Source organism: Chiloscyllium plagiosum, chromosome 23, assembly GCF_004010195.1.
Source record: "Chiloscyllium plagiosum isolate BGI_BamShark_2017 chromosome 23, ASM401019v2, whole genome shotgun sequence".
Lineage (NCBI taxonomy): Eukaryota > Metazoa > Chordata > Chondrichthyes > Orectolobiformes > Hemiscylliidae > Chiloscyllium > Chiloscyllium plagiosum.
Genome location: NC_057732.1, coordinates 58,210,813 through 58,232,106, shown reverse-complemented (window position 1 = coordinate 58,232,106; position 21,294 = coordinate 58,210,813). Strand labels below are relative to the sequence as shown.

Sequence of the window (21,294 nt, the reverse complement as noted above, 5' to 3'; positions counted from 1 at the left end):
TATCTCTCTCGCCCTCTCTGCCCTCTTCTTATTCTTGCTCCCTACACCCACTTTTTTTCTCACTCTGAGGCGTCTCCCTCTCACTCTCTGTCTACACACGTCCCAAAACTTCTCCCTCTCTCAATGACCCCTTCAACACAGTCTCTCTGCACACCCCGACTCTCCATCTCCCTCTGTCTCTCTCCCCTCCCCCGCTTCCTCTCTCACCATCTCCATCTCTCTCTACCCTGTCCCACTCTCTCTACCCCTTCCCAATCTCTGTGGCCCTCTCTCTCCCCTCTCTCCATCTCTCGCCGCTCTCACCCCTTCCCATTGTCTCCGTACACTCCTCCCATGCTCTCTCTTTCTCTCTACACCCTTCAATACCTTGTCTCTACACCGTCCACCTCTGTCTCCCCCACCCATCTTTCTACCCCGTCTCTCTTTCAATGCCCCTCACTCTCCCCCATTCCCACTCTCTCTTTCATCCGTCCTATTCCCTCTCACTGAAACTCTCTCCTCTCCCTCAAACTCTATTTGACACACTCTCCCGCTCCTCCTACGCTCTCCATCTGACACATTGAAGTGGAGTGGGCTGAGAGGCTGGGGAAGGGAGAATCGAGAGATCTGGCAGGTTTGGAGGAGTGAGGAAATAATGGAGAGACAGGAACACGGGAGAGACACAGAAAGAACAGGAGTGTAACAGAGGAAGGTAGGGTGAGAAGGAAGTGTGGAGGCAGGTAGAGCGTGAGGTGATGAGAGACAGAGAGATTTGGGAAGATAGAGAATAAAAGGGAGGGTGATAGAAAGATTGAGTGAAGGGGAGGGGACGAAAAAGAGAGAATATGTGGAGGAAGGGAGGGAGCGAAAGAGGAGAATGAGAGGGGAGAGGAAATGGGGGGGAGTGAAAGAGAATGGGGTGAATGGGGAGAAAGGGGAGCACATGATGGAGGTAGCGAGAGATGGATAATGGGAGAGATGGATGCAGTTGAGTGGAGATGGAAAAAAGGGGTAGAGATATGAATTCTGCTGAAGGCAAAATCTGATTGGGGGTCACCGGCGAAAGCAAGGGCATAGTGACTTAAAGCGAATTCCTGAGATCAGGCACCGATTCCCTTTCCTTCCCTGAGTATTTGGACTTGGGGCTAAGTCTATTTCTCTCCAGATCAGCTTCTTCAACACAAAGACAGACAACAATACAATTCACTCTTCTGCTCGGCAATTTTTAATGAACTTTTTTATTATTTACAAAGTATTTGATACAGTCAGTGGGATGTTGCCTTTTCTCACTGGCCACTGAGTTGAGAGAAACATTATAATGTCTCCCTGCAATCCCCTGTGGAATAAGATTGGACAAAACAGCGCTACCCTCAGTCTGATACCATAGCAACAGGTGCTTCATTGCTGAAGCACTGAAATGAAATGAGAAAATCCCGGATGGATTGGATTAATGAATGAATTTGATTGACTGATGAATTTGGGTAAAGAGATATTTCAACACATTCTTCAGTTGCTGCTTGAACTTAGTCTGGGTCACGGCATAGATCGCAGTGTTTGTGCAGCAACTGAGGAGCTGCAGCATGAAGCCCAGTTCCTGCACAAAGTCATCTAAAGGCGCAAGGTTATCCACTATATACCACATTCGTTTCCATATCGAAAACACCATTAACGTTGACCATAACAGGATGAAATTGGCCGAAATCGCACACAGTAAAACGATGGATTTTTTTCGATTTCTCATTTCTGTGTCAGACTGAGCGGCCCCCTCGGTGTGAGCCCGGAGTCTCCTGCGGGCTCTGCTGCTCACCAAAATGTGTCTGACGGTGATAACATTGAGCAGCAGAACCAGGAGAAAAGGTACAGTGGGGGTCATTATGTGATGGAGGAACTCGATTGTGACCCAGCCATGGGAGAATTGAACAAGGTTTGTTACCACGCAAAACCAGGGGTCGTTCCCCAGCTGATACCAAGGTCTGAGCGTAAAATACCAGAAAATGTCCTTTAAACAGCTCAGCACAGTAATTACTCCCAGAACCACAGCCGCCGTTTTTTCATTGCAATATTTCACTTTCAGACTCTGGCAATAAATGGCCACAAACCGATCAAAGGTGAAAGTGACGGTGAACCAGACAGAACAGTCAGTGGCTGCATAAAGCAGGACGGCGTGAACATTACACACAGGGATGTCCCAAAGGAAATAAAACTGCTCCCGGTAAACAATGGGAGTGTGTCTCAATATCAGGTCGAGGATAATGACCAGTAGATCCGCCACTGCCATGGCCTCCAGGTAACGTCGGACACATGGAGACAATCCACAATCTTTATAAAGCAGGACATAGATCGTCACTACATTAACTGTGAGGAAGGACAACGAACGCGTTATACATCAAGCCTGGAGTCAAAGTTATCAGTTTGATTGAGAACCCAGTGAGATTTTCAAATGTGTCACTGTATGCAAAGAGTTATTGATATAATTGAAGCTGAAGTAGCAAATGGGATGCTCTCAGTTATTGACAAAAATACGTCAGAAAACACAAGCACCCCAAACAGACAGAGACATATCCATAAGAACAGAAAGTGTAGAGAACATTCACACACTCTCAATCACTGGAGAGCAGATACAGGTCACTTCTTTCCTTCTCCCACTATGGAGCGTGAAAACAATACTGTCCTGAAGGATTACCTTCCAGTTCCCTGAAGACAAACGGAGTTTGGAGATTTTTGTGTTGTGTTCTGAATTGTGATCGATCCTGTTTCGGAAATAAATGTATATGCAGGGAAACAATTCACTTATTTTACTGCCCGAGGGGACTTCGGAACAGTGTCTTCTTCTCTCATTCACTCGGAATCATATCTTCTGTTCAATTGACTGAAGGCTGGCCGTTCACAGATAATATCAGGGACAGAATTTCCGTAGAATGTTGCATTTAGAGTGTTCCAGGCAAAGTCGTGTACGGAAAGTTCCAGGAGAATGTTGGGTATAGGATGTTCCGGGAAATGTTGGTTGTGGAATGTTCAGGGGAATGTTAGACATAGAATGTGATGGAGTCATAAAAATATAAAAAACACATAAAAAAGAGGCCCTTCTCCCCATCCAGTTAGGTGAGACCCACTCAGCCTCACGGTGGGAATTTTCTCCAAGCTCAGCTCAACTGGCACTTCGTACACGAAACGAATAAGCTAAAGATAATAGCTCAAAATTTGACATAAGATTATCTTTCATGAAAATATAGATGTTATCCCTTATTCCGCTATTTCCTCCCAGTTCTGACTAGCGCTCCCAGGTGTAAAGTGTTCTGGATATTTAATTCCCAATATCGGTAACCCTGCAGTCATGTCTCTCTAATGTCATTAAATTAAATCAATTTCCCTCAATGTATGCATTGATTTTCTCAATCTGTTTTGAGAATAAAACGCGCAATCAGATAGAGTGCCTTTCATTCAGCTTTTTAGCACATTAGTTTCTGCGCCATTGTCATCTTTATCCCTCATATTGACTCGGACAGGAAACAGTCTGACACCGATATACTCACAGATCAGACCTGATGGGTAAGGTTTCCTGAAGACCCATCACCATTCCTGCGGGCTAAACCGCTCCACCGGCAGGAGTGACCCATCAGTGGTGGGATGCAGTCAGGGAGAGTTCCCCTGGAATTCCCAAATATTGATTCCAGAACCCGGAAAAACTCACAGTGACAGATCACAGATGGTCAAGAAAATCGCCTGATAGTGGGCACCTACTGCTTTCCACGCCATCTTCAAAAGTGAAAAGTGGGCTATTCACTGATGGTTCCAAAGATTCAGCACCATTCACAACGAGACAAATACTGAAGCAGTCTATTCAGCCCAAAAACGCGTTTTAAACAGGAGCAAAATGAGGCCATTCGGTCATTCGAGTCTTACTTGGGAAGTGAGCAAATCTTTTAAGCTCTCATGACTGTTACACAAGAAATGAAAGGGAACTCTCAGACTCTCAAATTTGCTACACAGGAATACCAGGAGAACTGGTTGCTGAGCCGGGACCAAGGAGAGATTTGTGAAAAATCTATCTTTATCAGTTTAAGTAAATTAACAACTGCAGTAGCACTGTGACCAATGCAGGGACCTCAACTCTTTGAATCCAACATCAACGGTTTAGGTAAGTGCAACAAATGCCCTCTTACTTGGGTGAGGCAGGAAATTAAGTTATCAAGTGGAATCAGAGAATCTTTTTTTGGATAAAAAGTAGACAACAATTTGGCTGCGGGAATATAACATGGGCAACCGTGAAACAGTAATTTATTTTTCTTTCAGGAAGAATACATGGCTGTATATTACATAAATGGAGAGAGATTACTGGACTTCGTGATAAATTGTGCACTCATACTGATTCAAACATCGGAAGTGTTGCTCCATGTCCCCAATGATTTGTTCCCTGATGTTCCCAGCGAACCCACTGTACTCAGGACACATCGCGGTGGGCAGTGGTTTGGGGGTATTTTGAACCGTGTATCAAGGGGATGACGTTTGTCCGGCAGATAATCCTTTCTTTCTACGTGGAGAACTGAAGACGATGTAAATGACTGACTGCTTCTGAATAAAGAGAGCGTGTCTGCTGCTCAGACAGTCGGTATTCACCAACATGGTACAGTACATGGTAACCCGGCAATATTAATGGAGTAGGATATAGAGGATCCAATCACAAGGATGTGAAATAAAGGCATTGTCAGATCTGCTGAAATTGTTAGTTATATAACATATTCAAAGGACCACAGAGGGCCATTTATGCAGAGGATTGTAATTGGACTGAGGCCTCTTAAAGTTGAAAATGTTAATGTACATAAATATCTGTGTTCCCTCTGCAACGTGGAAATGATTTGTCATTATCTCTGACACGGGGTGTACACATTAAAGCGTATTTCGAAAGCAGTTGCATCAGGGCAACTCCGAGTGAATGCTTTAGCAAAAATGTGAGATGAATTTTATTCAACATTCTTTAAATTGTAGTGTTTGCAATGTAGTCTTTCAAATTTGAGGAAGGATTGAAATGTCCAGACAGCTCCGATGGTGGTAGTAATATTTCAGGAACAACATCGCTACGTATCGGATGAAACTGTCCTGTGCTTCCAAAGATACTATTTAAAGAACCAAACATATGTGTCATGTGTCAGAGTAACTGCTATACTTTCGAGGAGCAGTATCTACCAATTGTGCAGTGGTATGGGAGGCGAGAAGAGGGCGGAGTTGCATAGCTCTTATCACAGAAATGACAAACGGAGAGAAGAAGAGAGAGGGGTTTTGACCCCAGTTTCAGTGTATTGACGCGAAAAACAAGAGAAAAAATATTTTTAGTACAGAGCACCTCGGTGGACAGCGATGTAGACAGAGATACACATAGGCATCGATCAGCAAACTAATACAACCAACACATACAAACGCAATTTTGCACTCAGTAATGGACAGTTACAGTCGAACAAAAACACATCCATACACCCACTCACATTGACACAATCAAAGACGAAAGAACAAAGAAAATGTACAGCACAGGAAGAGGCCCTCCAGCACTCCAATCCTGACCTGATTCAAGTCCACTGTCTAAACCTGTCACCCAAGTCCTGAACATCTGCATCCCTCTGCTCCCCACCTACTCATGCATCTGTCGAGAACATCTTAAATGAATCGACCTCTACTACCTCTGTTGGCAACGCCTTCCAGGCACCTACCACCTTCTGTGTAAAGTACTTGCCGCGTGTATTCCACTTAAACATTTCACCTCTCACCTTGAAAGCGTGTCCTCCCTTTATTGAATCCTTCACATTGGGAAAAAGCTTATCTCTATCTACCCTCTGTATACCCTTCCTGATTTTGCCAGGACACCCCTCTATCGCTTTTTTACTAATGAAAATAACTTTGATCTAGATCACTAATACATAAAGTGAAAAGTTGTGATCCCAACACTAAGCCTAGCAGAACACCGCCTGCCATCCTGAGAAAGACCCTTTTATCTCCACTTTATGCCAGATAGCCAGGCTTCTATCCATGCTAGCATCTTGCCTCTAGCACCACGGGCCCTTATCTTATTCAGTAGCTTCCTGTGCGGCACCTTGTCAAAGACCTTCTTGAAGTCCAGATAGATAACATCCATTGGATCTCCTTGGTTTAACCTGCTCGTTACTGCTCAAAAGAATTCCAGCAGATTTATCAGGCGTGACGTCCCCTTGATGAAACCATGTGGATTTTGCCCTATTTTACCACACACTTCTAAGTATTCAGAAATCTCATCCTTCACAATGGATTCCAGTATCTTACCCACGACCGAGGTTAGGCTAATTGGTCTGTAATTTTCCATCTTTTGTCTAACCCTCTTTTTAAACAAGAGTGTCATGTTAGCAATTTTCCAGTCTTCTGGGACCCCGCGACTCAAGTGATTCCTGAAATTTTACCACTAACACTCCATTATCTCTTCAGCTACCTCCCTTACAACTCTGGCATGCAGTCCATCTGATCAAGGTTATTTATCTACCTTCAGGCCATTCAGTTTTTGACTACCTCATAAACCATGAAAAGATAAACTTAAAACTTGGATCCAATTTTATTTCAATTCGAATCGAAAATTGAATTATTTAATGGATCATTAAAGAAGCTTGATGATGCTAGATTAATTGAACATTTTAAATCTGAGATTGAAATATCTTTGTTATCCTCAAATAGTAAGGCATTGGTTCAAATGAGTTAGATAGGAGATCGATCATTGATTTAGCAGATTAAAATGTTTTAGGCCTTAGATGCTGTGCTGCAAAAATTCTGAAGCGATGTAATAAGGCTCAGACAACTGATGTTCAAAAACTAATGGACCAGTTTCCCCCTTACGCTTAATGGTAATTGTTCATACCTTTTGTTTGTGTTTGGACTAATGCTGTAATGAAGCCAGAAGCAGAGCAGGCAAAAGCCAAACTGAATAACAGTGAACAGGTTACAGTTAGCACCTTTGAAAACACATTCCATCACTTTGCTGATAATTGAGAATACAGCAAAGGAGTGTAAAAAGTTAAAAATCACACAACACCACGTTATAGTCCAACAGATTTAAGTGGAAGCACACTAGCTTTCGGAGTGACGCTCCTTCATCAGGTGATCACCTGGTGTTGTGTGATTTTTAACTTTGTACACCTCAGTCCAACACCGGCATCTCCAAGCAAAGGATGGTAATTGACCAATTGACCAGACAATGTTTCAGTCTGTCAAGTAGTTGTCAATGTTGTCGCTGGTCATGGTGGTAAGTATGGGGCACATGCTGAAAAGTTATTGGGTCAAATATCAAGTTTTTCATATCCAATATGCTATGCTTTTTTTTGATATCACATGGAAAAGTTGAATAGGCTGCAGTCTGGCATTGGTGAAGTCAGAAGCCAAGACGGATCATACGCTTGGCACACTGACTCGAAGCTCTTACACTCATTTATTCCTGCTCTGAGGATTGCTAGTGGTGATGTTATTCATGAAACTAACTTCTCCCATTAGTTATTCAATTGTCCAACACCATTCATGACAGAATGTGGCAGGACTTTGGCATTCATACTTACTCAGTTGCTTGTGTGATTTCTTAGCTGTGTTAACATGCTGCTTCCAGACTTTGGAAAAATATAGCCCTATACAGTCACTTCACCAGGTTGATACATGATTTTAGATAAATTTCAGACTGTTTCTGGTTTCTGTAGCCACACTCCACATTAAATCTATCCCCTGGCTTGATCTGAATGCATGTGTTCATGAGGTTACACATTGTGGTGGAATACAAGTTTTCTGTTGATTATGATCCAAACACCCCAGAGATGGCCAACATTGAACTGCTAGATCAGTTTTGAATCAATTCCATTTAGAGGAAGAGTGTCGTTAGCATGAAGATGGGATTTAATCTTCACAAGGTCAGAGAGGTGCATGCCATACTGTTACAAAGTCAAAAGCATGTATGGTCACTTTAAGATACAAAGTGCTTTTCTGAATTTAAAGTACAGCCACAGCTGCCAGCTAAAGATCAGGCAGTTCCAAATGTAACAATTGGCTGTTAAATGGATACCTGAGTTTTGGTTGTTGTTTTGACAACAATTCGAATTTAACCAATTAGTTGAAGTTATGCCCAGGATACCGGAAGCCAATGGAATTTGAATTTTGTTTTGACACCTGGAAACCAATCAAATTATAAGAATTTAATGTGTTATGGGGATATAAACCTAGTATTTTGAAAATTAGAGGGAGAGTAACTACCATCAATCAACAGAGCAACTGCCGTAGAGCCAGAGAGCTAACTGCCCAACTAATAACTTGCTCTCAAAGAAATTAGAAAGCACTTTCTATCAAAAGGTATCTTTTCATATAAAACATAATTGCAGTTTAAAAGAAAATGACGACCCAGGGAGTTGAGAGAGAAGACTGAAGAAAGTGGAGAAAACAGACTGTGTGGACTTCAGATTAAGTTAATGCAATGTGTGGAATGCTCTGCCCCAGAGGGCAGTGGAGGCCCACTCTCTGGATTTATTTAAGAAAGAGTTGGGTAGAGCTCTCAAAGATAGTGGAATCAAGGGTTATGGAGATAAGGCAGGAACAGGATACTGATTAGGAATGATCAGCCATGATTATATTGAATGGCGGTGCAGGCTCGAAGGGCTGAATGGCCGACTCCTGCACCTATTGTCTATTTAATGTGTGTGTTTTTGGAACAGCATTTTTATAGAGTAAGAGTCAGTGTCGGAGTCAGATAGTAAGTAGTTAAGAAAAAGTGGGGCTTGGATTTGTGAATAGTTTTTGTTTAGTGTTCCCTATTAGAGTTAGGAACAGAAATTATTTTCTTTACACAGTGGAAATGAGAAAGTCTGTCTCACTCACTCACATTTTAACATATTACAAGGCGAGGTGAGTTTTTCTGGGTGTTTGGTTTTAATTAACAGAGGAGTTTGACCTCCGTGTCGCAAGAATACCATACCATATCTGCAACAGGCAGGTGATGAGCACAAAGTCAAGTCAATTTTTTCCTCGTGTTGGCTCTCTCATTATCTGCCTCAGACCCAGCTTGGCAGCTATGTTCTTCTGAACTTGACTACCACACCCAACCTAATGACTACAAGCCAATTCGTCTTATGGCAGTAGTGGGGAAACCATTAGAAACAATAAACAGAGCCAAAATTAATTAGCATTTAGAAAGATTGGGAACAAATAAAAGTTAGCATAGAATTGTTAAAGATTAATTGTACTTGACTAACTTATTCGAATTTCTATAAAACCGAAAAATCACATTGTATAATTCATAGTCTTGTACAGGATAGTTGGTGGACATTAGTTGTCAGCTTTTGTGAAGAGAATCCTGTTAAGCCCTACTCTCCACTCTTTCCCAACATTCCTATCAATTTTAATCCTATAGACATTTAGTCAATTTCTTTTAGAAGGCACTGTTGAATCTATATCCACTGTCCAATAGAAGGGATTCCAAATCTTAACCACTCCTGTTTTAAAAACTCTTTCTGCATGTTACTGGATTCTTATCCCATTCATTTTATCCATAAAAATTACAAATTACTGACCCTGCTAACAAAATAACTTTCTGTAATGTCAGTCCCCTTAACAAACAGAGTGGACCTACCTTTGCCTTTCAGGCTCCCCATCTTCCACTTCATCAGCACTGCAAGTTGCGCTTGAATCATTGTCTGAATGAGATTCCACCTGTGATCCAGGCTGTGGCAGATCAAGTAGCTCTGATGCCACTGTTTCCTGTTGCCTGGCCTTCTCAAACTCTTTGTCTTTGGCATCCACCTCCACTTTAACTTGCAGATTTTCTTCTGGTTTCATATCCACATCCACAGGTTCAGTTTTGGGTTTCACCTGAGGCTCAAACATAGGCTTTACTTCAGCTTCAGAGCCCCTCTGCTCCTCCATTGACTCCTCAAAGCCTAAGTTCATTTCTTGTTTAACCTGCAGTTCAGGCAAAGCAGCAGCTTGTGCTGGTGAGACAGGTGGAATAATTGGAGAACTTCTGCTTGTGGGATTGAGCCCTTCTTCAGTTAACTTGTTCATCTCTGTACTTTCTTTGCTTGACTTGCCTGTATCTACAGGTGATGGTGAAGGTGCACTTTCAGTATCTGAGCTGTTCTCAGCTCCTGGGAATAAAGAATTTACATTCATCTGTCACAATTAAATTTTGGGACAAGAATTATGAAGGAACAAAAAGTAAAGCACAAGTTATGCAAATTTGAAACAAACACATGATAATTGATGTAGGTTTGCTCAATGAGCTTGAAGGTTCGTTTCCAGATGTTTCATCACCCTACTAGGTAACATGTTCAGTGGGCCTCAGGCAAAGCACTGCTGAAAATTCCTGCTTTCTATTTATATGTTTGGGTTTCTTTGGGTTGATAGTGTCATTTCCTGTGGTGATGTTATTTCCGGTGGTTAGGTCACTTCCGGTTCCTTTTCTCAGGGATGGGTCAGTAGATGGGTCTAACTCGATGTGTTTGTTGGTAGAGTTCCGATTGGAATGCCATGCTTCTAGGAATTCTCATGCTTGCCTGTTTGGGTTGTCTTAGGATGGATATGTTGTCCCAATCGAAGTGGTGTTTTTCCTCATCCGTATGTAAGGATACTAGTGAGAGAGGGCCATGTTGTTGTGTGGTTAGTTGATATTCATGTATCCTGATGGCTAGTTTTCTACCTGTTTGTCCACTGTAGTATTTGTTGCAGTTCTTGCATGGTATTTTGTAAATGACATTAGTTTGGCCTTACTTTCGGCCTTACTTCACTTTCGCTGGGACAACACATCCATCCTAGGACGAGCCAAACAGAGAGACACACGAGAATTCCTAGAAGTATGGCATTCCAACTGGAACTCTATCAACAAACACGCCGAGTTAGACCCCATCTACCATCCCCTGAGAAAAGGAACCGGAAGTGACTTCACCACGAGGAAATAACATCACCAACCCAAATAAACCCAAACATATAAATAGAAAGCAGGAATTTTCAGCAGTGCTTTGCCTGAGGCCCACTGAAGATGTTACCTAGTATGGTGACGAAACGTCTGGAAATGAACCTTCAAGCTCAGCAAGCAAATCTACATCCAAAACCTCAACCTGAGCTACAAATCTTCTCAAAACTCACGAAAACACGTTATAAACTCAAATTCTTTTCCAGGCATGTGTAGAAAATGAACATCTAATGAACAGTCATTTATACAATTAATCCAAGTATGCACAAATTGTGCTATCAATTCTGAGTTACTACAGGATGTATAAGATAAAGACCTAAATTATCCCACAAACAGAACTGGACAGTAGGTTTCTGGGATCGAGTGTCACCAAAAATTATTCACTTTTAAGCTTTAGCATGTGTGCATGATAACATGCTGAACTCTAATGGATACAGTGTGTCTACTTAAATCATCATTCTTGCTAGCACATTTACAAAATATAAATTTCTTCCAAGACCACCTTTTACAATCAGATTCGACAAATAGACAACTGCTCTACTTGGAGATTATTCAGGGAGGCACGTGAGTGTGTTTCGACTTCATGCAACTGATCTGTAGGTTGATAAATTAGCACAGATTGCTTCACAAAAGCCTTGTGAACATGCGCTTTGTGTAAATAAACCATTAACTTTTTTAACACAACAAGTTCAGTTTTGGTCACCTTGCTACAGGAAGGATGTTATTAAACTGGAAAGAATGCAGAAGAAATTTACAAGAATGGTGCCTGGACCCAAGGGTCTGAGTTATAGGGAGAGGTTGGACAAGCTAGGAATCTTTTCTTCAGAGCATAGGAGATTGAGGGAGGGATCATACAGAAGTATCTAAGATCATGAGAGGCACGAATAGGGTGAATGCACTCAGACTTTTCCTCAGGGTTGGGGAATCGAGGACTAGAGTGCATCAGTTTAAGGTTAGAGGGGAAAGAATAAAAGGGAACCTGAAGGGCAAATGTTTTTTTGCACAGAAGGTGGTACGCATATGGAATGGGCTGTCAGTAGAAGTGGTTGAGGCAGTACATTAACAACATTTAAAAGGCATTTGGACAAATACATGGATAGGAAAGATTCAGAGATGCCGGCGTTGGACTGGGGTGTACAAAGTTAAAAATCACACAACACCAGGTTATTGTCCAACGCTCCGAAAGCTAGTGTGCTTCCAATTAAACCTGTTGGACTATAACCTGGTGTTGTGTGATTTTTAACTATGGATAGGAAAGGATTAGAAAGATATGGGCCCAAGTGCAGGGAAATGTGGTTAGCGTAGATCAACATCTTGGTTGGCATGGACCAGTTTGGATCAAAGGGCCTGTCTCTGTGCTGTAGGATTCTATGACTCTAATACCATCACGACACAGGAATCTTTTCTGAACCAATGTTTTTCTACAGAATATGTAATCACAGATCAAAGCCTGGTTCAGTAACAGAAATATTGGTTGAAGCTAATTAAAATCAAACAGAATAGGTCCAGCAGATGCCAAATCATCATTATGCTATATAGATGAGTGTGAGCTAAGTATTATTTTGCAATATAGACAATAATAGATAGTGTATTCGACTTAGTGCAGACATAAAAATGGGGATACGGTCCTTTCAACAGGACTGGATTCTTCCTCTCACTTCCCAGCCCAAATCCCAGGCCTCTACAGAGTTTTAAACTTATTCAAACAAATATTAACAATGCCAACACACAATGACACTTATTCCTTTATACCTTCACTGTCCTCTGGATTCTCCTCCTCATTGGACACTTCATTGTCCTCATCTTCTTGAGCAGACACAGTTGAAGCAATGCTTTCGCATTGAGACACTTCCCGGTCCTCACGAGATCTCCGTGACATCTGTTGCTGAGGAGAAAGATAATATGAAAAAAATCCTGGGAACGACTTAACTCTATATCCATGACCTCACTCTCACAAGACAAGATTGAAGTCATACATAAAAAGACCCTTTAGCACAATGAGCCTGCACTGGACAAAAACCACCACCTCACAATTCTAATCTTGCTTTCCAGCGCTTGGTCCATGGCTGTACATGTCTTGGCATTGCCAAGGGAGGAAAGACAGTAGGGACGAGAGTAGATCACTTAGCTCCTTGAGCCTGCGCTGCCATTCGATGAGATCATGGCTGATCTCTGGCCTTTGTGCCCTTACCCCTTATTCCTCAATATATATTATTCACAAAAATCTAGCAGTCTCTGGGTTTTCCAACAACACCTTCCAAACCCAAAGCTTCTATCACCTTCATAGGAAACCAAGCACCAACTGACCACACCTTACCCAAGCATGGAACTATATCATGTCCTTTCACTGCTACTGGGACCAAGTCTTAGAGGTACCTCTGCAACAGCCTTAGGAGTATACCTACACAACCTGGACTGCAATGGCTCAAGAAGACAGCTCACCAACTTCAGGGAAATTAGGAATGGGCAGTAAATGCTGGGCTTCTCAGTGACTCTTTCAATCCAAGAACAAATAGAAACAGCATAAATTACCATTTGAAGAGGAATGCTCGAAACACTTACATCAGCATCTTTCATCAATTTGAGTATCAAAAATCAAGGAACGTTACAGCCTGGAATATATGGCTTTTTAAATATTTCTTCATATACTGTGACTCGGCCAATATTTATTGCTCATCCCTAGTTGCACAGTGGGCAGTTAGAGCTAATTCAGTGATATGATAACAACACCACCCTTCTTCAATACCATGCCTACTCTTCAAAACAGGTTTCTTCAACAACTTGCACTTAGTATGAGATGAAGGATTTTTCCAGTTTGTCCACTCCAATGTGAGTTGCATAAGATAACAAGCAGCAGTAGCCATTCAATAGGATCACAGCTGATTTGATCTTCGCCTCAGCTTTACTTCCCTACTTGCTTCCTACAATCAACTCTTCAGTAGTTCAAAAATCTGTCCATTCTTAACTTGAATAGATTCAATGACTCAGTATCCTCAGATCGTGAATTCTAGAGATCCACAATCCTCAAAGAAGAAGTTCCTCATGTGTCTTAAATTGACAATACCTTACTGTTACCAACATGAGGCATACAAAATGACGACTTGGAGCTGTCTCTTTAAATATAAGGTAAAGTGATTAGAATCGTGTGACCTGTTCTTAAGTCTGCCTGACAATAGGCCTACAATTCCTGATGAAATGTCAACTCTCCTGCTTCTCAGATGCTGCCTGACCTGCTGTGCTTTTCCAGCACCACACTCTTGACAATAGTCCTAGTGACTAAAGCTCAAAGGGAGTTCCAGACTGTGTTACTGGAGTAATGGAGTAAGGTTCTCATTACTGTATTGTGACAATGGCAGCAGTCTGAGTTCAAAACATGCTGTAAATTATTCATGTATCTCTGAGGTGAAAGAGAGCTGAGGCCAAGGATAGCTATTTAGCACTGCGACCTAGGGTCATGGCCCATCTGTTTCATGTTACATAGAACATAGAACATAGAACAATACAGCACAGAACAGGCCCTTCGGCCCACGATGTTGTGCCGAACTTCTAACCTAGCTGAAGCCCTCCCTCCTACACCAGCCTTGCAGCCACGTGTTCAACTCCACTCTCTCCCTATTCTTTACCTTGGGGAAGGATGCAGAGGATGACTGTATGGTCAGCAGACAGAACAAGCTATATGGCTTTCCAAACTACCATAGTGGTGTAGGAGGAAGTCTGTCTTTGGCTGAAGCGAGACACCCAGCAGGCATCTAAGGATTCCAGAAAAATTATCTTGGTGTGGTCAGACAGGAAGAAATATGAGAACACAGTTTACAGCTGGTAGTGGATTAAGGACCTCTCTAAAAATTAAGGGAAGCACCTGGAGATGCTCACTCTAAACTACGACTTGATTAAATGGGGAAATCCAAACCCACTGAAAGCTCAATTCAGCCGAGGACTAAAACAGTAAGTGCTGGAGAAACCCGTAGAGAAAGAAACAGTGTTAACGTGTCGATTCCAGTGACCCTTTGCAATTTCGGACTGTTTGGTATAAAGAAAATATCTAAGTGAATAGCTTGTGTGTGTTAAGTATAAAAGGAGTTTATTTTTGTCTGTAGACTAAATTACAAGTTGCCTTCAAATAATATTTAAGAATTAATGTTTGTCTTATTAATTTGTTGGAGAATAAGTGTTATTAAGTGAAATCTTTTCTTATGATGCTTTCAGCTATTAGCTGTATATTCAAATTGTTTTAACAAGATATCTATCAGTCTTTATAGGGATTGCGACATTAATCTGAACCAATTCCCCCCATTTCTAGAATTCTGTGAGGGAAAACACCCATGTAACACTGACTCACCACTCTAAGTTTGTGCTGCTGCAATAGCATGTCCAGGTTGTGCCGCCTCTTGTAATTGAAATAGAAATTCTTGCACTGTGCTTCACTTTTGGTGCCCACCATCTTTGCAATGGCTGCCCAGTTCCGCCCGTGTTCCACGAGTCCTAAAGTAAAGACACAAAGAAACATGAGCTAAATCTTAATAAATTACAGAACTATATAGCACAAAAAGAGTAATTCTTATTCCAAGCTGACTCATTTTAGAACAAGGTAAAAACCATACAACACCAGGTTATAGTCCAACAGTTGATTTGGAAGTACTAATTTTCAGAGCGCTACTCTTTCATCAGGTAGCTGTGGAGCAGGATCGTAAGACATAGAATTCATAGCAAAAGATCTGAATGCAATTGAAATGATACACTGAACAAACATAGATTGCTGTTCAGTCTTTCATCTTTTAGAATGGGCTGCAGTTTTCTGTTCATTAATACATAAATCCCAGAACTTCATTCAAGTCACATTCTCCAGATAACTTTAGGTTTTATTAAAAAAAGTGACATCTCAGCTCAGATAATGCATTAAAGGGGTGAGGTTAGAGTCTGTCTGTATCTTGAGCCAGACTGGCTGTATTTCAAAGTAGAAATTTATAAAATGTTACATGGATTGACTGTTTGCATTGACTGCCTGCAGATTGTGCGCTTTTTGAACAGAATGGAATGTATTTGCAATGACAATTCTGCAAATGCAAATTCACCCCATAGACTTACATGTGTGCATGTATATTAAAAAGTAATTATTAACTGCACGTAAGTTGTTTTGAACTAAATGGCAAAAAGGAAACATGAATTGCTCATTTATAACATAAACTCTACCGCTTTTTTTGAAATTCCGACACACACACTCCAAGATTATAGATAAATTAAAACAAATCAGAGAAACACACTTGTGGCACCAGTCCAGCCTACAGATATAGTTTACACCCACATTGCTGATAGAGAGGACATTTCAGGATTTTGACCCAGTAAGTGAACATGTATGTTTTCATTTGGCTCCTTTCAATTCCATTCGACTGCTGATAACAAGAGGTTGTGAACACTCCAATTCTTTGTTTTTTGATTATTAGTTGAGGAACCCCTCCTTCAAGGCATCAGAAGGTTGTTTATTTACCTCTTTTCCTTTTAACAGGGACTTCTGCAGAGGGGAAAGTGAGGTCTGCAGATGCTGGAGATCAGAGCTGAAAATGTGTTGCTGGAAAAGCGCAGCAGGTTAGGCAGCATCCAGGGAACAGGAGAATTGACGTTTCGGGCATAAGCCCTTCTTCAGTCACTAGTGGGGTACAACAAGCATCAGTACTTGGACCCTCAGCTATTGACACAATACAATCATAATTTAGATGAGGGAACTAAATGCAACATCTCCAAGTTCGCAAAAGACACAAAACTGGGTGGGAGGATGAACTGCGAGGAGGATGGTTCAATGTGATTTGAACAAATTCGGTGAGTGGGTAAATGCAAACTAGATGAAAAATAATGTGAATAAATACATGATTATCCACTTGGGAGTCAAAACAGACAGGTAGGTTAATGGCTATAAATTGGGAAAGCAGGAGGTGCAAAGAGATCTGGTGTCCTTGTACATCAGTCACTGAAGTACGCAAATGGGTGCAACAGTCAATGGTATATTAGCCTGCAAAGCGAGCGAATTAGCGTATAGGAGCAGGGATATCTTGTTGCAATCGTACAGAGCCTTTTAGAGACCACACCTGGAACATTTTGGGCTGTTTTGGTCTCCTTATCTGAGAAGGGAGAACTTACTTTATTTTTTTCTTTTCCACAATGAACTGGTGCCCTTTTGTTAAAGGTCATTGACAGCCTCATGTGAATGCATTGAGTGGTTAACTGACAAGGCAACCAACTGCAAAACTGTACTTCTGATCTATCAACTCAGGTTTCATTCTGGGATCTGATGTGTTGAGAGTTACAGTTATCTGGGATCATTACAGATCTCAATAGCAAATAAGCCCAACACTATCTAATGTCTATTATAGAAGTTGACGGTGAAGAATGCAGAGGTTTCAGTACATAGCAGCCAGCAGTTTAGTTTAACATTGATCCTGATTTGGAGCGACACCGCAGGTCACAGTAACCGCACAGTCTTTTGCCCCATTCCCCAGCACCAGGGCAGCCTCGTGTCCCACTCTAATGTGGATAAATGTGAGTTTAACCACTTTGGTTGCAAAAACAGGAAGATAGAATATTGTCTGAATATTGGTAGTTTCGGAAAAGGTGAGGTGCAACTAGACCTGGGTCTCATTGTGGTAAAGTAGCTGAAGGCTGGTACAAAAAGTTGCTAGAAAATGGCAGCAGGTCTGGCAGCACCTTTGAAGAGAAGTCTAAGTTAACATTTTGGGTTCGGTGACCATTCCTCAGAACTATGATTCCAGTCCAGCTGTTCCACTATAGCTACAATGCTCCCATCTACTTGGCAATATGGGAAATCACCCAGGTATATCTTGTCCACAGAAAGCCAGGCAAATCCAACTCAGCAAATTACTGCCCAGAAGATGTCATCAACATGTGACAAAATGGAATTTGTTCACCAATTCCCTACGCATTGATGGATATATTTTCTGTTCAGCAAGGCCACTCAGCTCCTCACCTCAATATAACCATTGCTCAGAAATGGAATAAAGCAATGAATCTCAAAGGTGAGACAAAAGTGACTATCCTTAATATCAAAGCAGCATCACACAGAGTACGGCACCTCGGATTCCCAAGAAAACTGGAGTGAATGATAATGAAAGGGAAAAGTTGGCTTCAGCCAAGGAACAAAAGGGATACAATTACATTGCTAAGTATAGTCTATATATCACTGACGAGTAGAAAGGATATAGAAAAACAAATCTACAGCTAGAAACGTGTACGTTACAAAGCAGTTATAATGGGAGCTTTCAATTACCCAATGTAGATTAGAATTATTTAATGTAGATGGTAGCAAGGAGCAAGTATTCCTGAATTGCACGCAAGAAAACAGACAGCTCGTTGGACTTAGTCCTGGAAATTAGATGGGCAAGTAGATCAAGTATCAGTGATCATGATCATTAGAACATAGGTCAAGGACCCTTGGGCACATGATGTTGTACCTAACATGACGACAAATTAGACTAACCCCTTCTACCTGCCCTTGGTTCATATCCCTCCATTTCCTGCATATTCATGTGCTTATCTAAAAGTTTCTTAAACTCCCCTTTCGTATCTACCTCCACCACAACCCCTGGCAACGTGTTCCAGACTCCTCCCACACTGTGCAAAAAAGTGTCCCTCACATCTCCCTTGAATTTTCCCCCCCTCCCTCACCTCCTTTCAAGTCTGGGAAAAAGATTCTGACTATCAATCTTATCTATGCATCTCACAATTTTATAGATTTCTATCAAGTCTGCTCTCAGCCTTCGTCACTCCAGAGAAAACAACCAGAGTTTTTCTAGCCTCTCCTTATAGCTCATACTCTTTAATCCAGGCAGCATATCCTGGTAAACCTCTTCTGCACCCTCTCCAAAGCTTACCACATCCTTCCTATAATGCGGCAACCAGAATTCAACGCAGGACTTCAAATGTGGCCTAACCAAAGTCTTATAAAGCTGCAAGATGATATCCTGACTCTTGGACTCAATTCCCCGACCAATGAAGGCAAGCATGCCATATTCCTTCTTCACCACCCTATATACTTACATCGCCACTTTCAGGGAGCCATGGACTTGAACCCCAAAATCTATCTGTTTAGCAATGCTGTTCAGGGTCCTGTCATTAACTGTATAATTTAACCTAACATTTGATCTACCAAAGTGCAGCACCTCACACTTACCAGGATTAAACTCCATTTGCCATTTCTCCATCCATATCTGAAACTGATTTATATCTCGCTGTATCCTTTGACAACCTAAGACACAATCCACAACTCCACCAATCGTTGTGTCATCTGCAATCTTACCAACACACCCATCTACATTTTCATCCTTATCATTTATATTTTTATATATATAATATATATCACAAACAGCAGAGGTTCCAGTATGGATCTCTGCGGAACAGCACTAGTTATGGACACCCAGCTTGAAAAACAACCTTCCATCACTACCTTCTACCTTCCAAGGGCAAGTCAATTCTGAATCCACACAGCCAAATCACTTTGGATCCTATGCATCTTAATCTTCTGAATGAGCTTACCATGAGGGACTTTTACTAAAATCCATGTAAACAACATCCACTGCTCTATCCGTATCTATCACCTTTGTCACCTCCTTGAAAAATCATTATAAAGTCAGGTTCAGCATAGTGATTGGGAATGACATGCAACAATCCAGGGAGAGAAAAATCCAATGGTAGAGAGTGGACCTCAATGGTGCAAGAACAGAGTTAGGCATGATTTACGAGAACGAGAGATTGTTGGGAAAAACAGTAACTGAACAATGGGCTAGCTGGATAAAAAAGGAGTAGAAATTAAGATAAAGAATCAAATGTGGGGTTAGAGCTGGTGCCAGGTAGAAAATAAAATTGAGAACCAAAAGGAATACACTAAGTTCAGAAGGGCAGGTTAAAAAAACAAATAAGGGAAGCACAGAGAAATTAAGAGAAAATACTGGCAGCCGGTTTAAGCAGTGTTCTGAAATGATCTGTAAGCACATAAATAGTAACGTGAAAAAGGCTGATTAAGGATCAGAAAGAAATTCAATGCAAGGGGCCAAACAGGGAAGGCAGATGAACTCAGGGCATGGTTAGGAACATGGGACTGGGATATCATAGCAATTACAGAAACATAGCTCAGGGATGGGCAGGACTGGCAGCTTAATGTTCCAGGATAAAAATGCTACAGGAAGAATTGAAAGGGAGGCAAGAGAGGAGGGGGAGTGACATTTTTGATAAGGGATAGCGTTACAGCTGTGCTGAGGGAGGATATTCCCGGAAATACACCCAGGGAGGTTATTTGGGTGGAACTGAAAAATAAGAAAGGGATGATCACCTTATTGGAATTGTATTATAGACCCCCTAGTAGTCAGAGGAAATTGAGAAACAAACTTGTAAAGAGATCTCAGTTATCTGCAAGAATAATAGGGTAATTATGGTAGGGGATTTTAACTTTCCAAACATCGACTGGAACTGTCATAGTATTAAAGGTTTAGATGGAGAGGAATTTCTTAAGTGTGTACAAGACAATTTTCTGATTCAGGATGTGGATGTACATGCTAGAGAAGGTGCAAAAATTGACCAACTCTTGGGAAATAAGGCAGGGCAGGTGACTCAGGTGGCAGTGGGGGAGCACTTTGGGGCCAGTGACCATAATTCTATTCGTTTTAAAATAGTGATGGAAAAGGATAGACCAGATCTAAAAGTTGAAGTCCTAAATTGGAGAAAGGCCAATTTTGATGCTAATAGGCAAGAACTTTCAAAAGCTGATTGGAGGCAGATGTTCGCAGGTAAAGGGACGGCTGGAAAATGGGAAGTATTCAGAAATGAGATAATGAGAATCCAGAGAAAGTATATTCCTGTCAGGGTGAAAGGAAAGGCTGGTAGGGATAGGGAATGCTGGACGATTAAAGAAATTGAGGGTTTGGTTAAGCAAAAGAAGGAAGCATGTGTCAGGTATAGACAGGATAGATCGAGTGAATCCTTAGAAGAGTATAAAGGAAGTAGGAGTATACTTAAGAGGGAAATCAGGAGGGCAAAACGGGGACATGAGGTAGCTTTGGCAAATAGAATTAAGGAGAATCCAAAGGGTTTTTACAAATATATGGAGGTCAAAAGCGTAACTAGGGAGAGAATAGGGCCCCTCAAATAGGTCCTTTGTGTGGAGCCACAGAAAATGGGGGAAGATACTAAATGAATATTATGCATCAGTATTTACTGTGGAAATGGATATGGAAGATATAGAGTGTAGGGAAATAGATGGTGACATCTTGCAAAATGTCCAGATTACAGAGGAGGAAGTGCTGGATGTCTTGAAACGGGTAAAGGTGGATAAATCCCCAGGACCTGATCAGATGTATCCGAGA

At 41.5% G+C, this 21,294-nt stretch overlaps 1 protein-coding gene across 1 annotated transcript in view; it reads right to left on the bottom strand.

Moving 5' to 3' along the window:
• The window catches only part of ncor1 (nuclear receptor corepressor 1), a 413,945-nt gene that overhangs the window by 154,159 nt on the left and 238,492 nt on the right, over positions 1-21,294 (bottom strand). The window contains exons 17-19 of the mRNA XM_043713232.1: positions 15,270-15,412; positions 12,683-12,815; positions 9,593-10,106 (exon numbers count right to left, since the gene is read on the bottom strand). Coding sequence (XP_043569167.1) covers positions 9,593-10,106; positions 12,683-12,815; positions 15,270-15,412 — 790 coding nt within the window. The remainder of the gene's footprint in view (positions 1-9,592; positions 10,107-12,682; positions 12,816-15,269; positions 15,413-21,294) is intronic.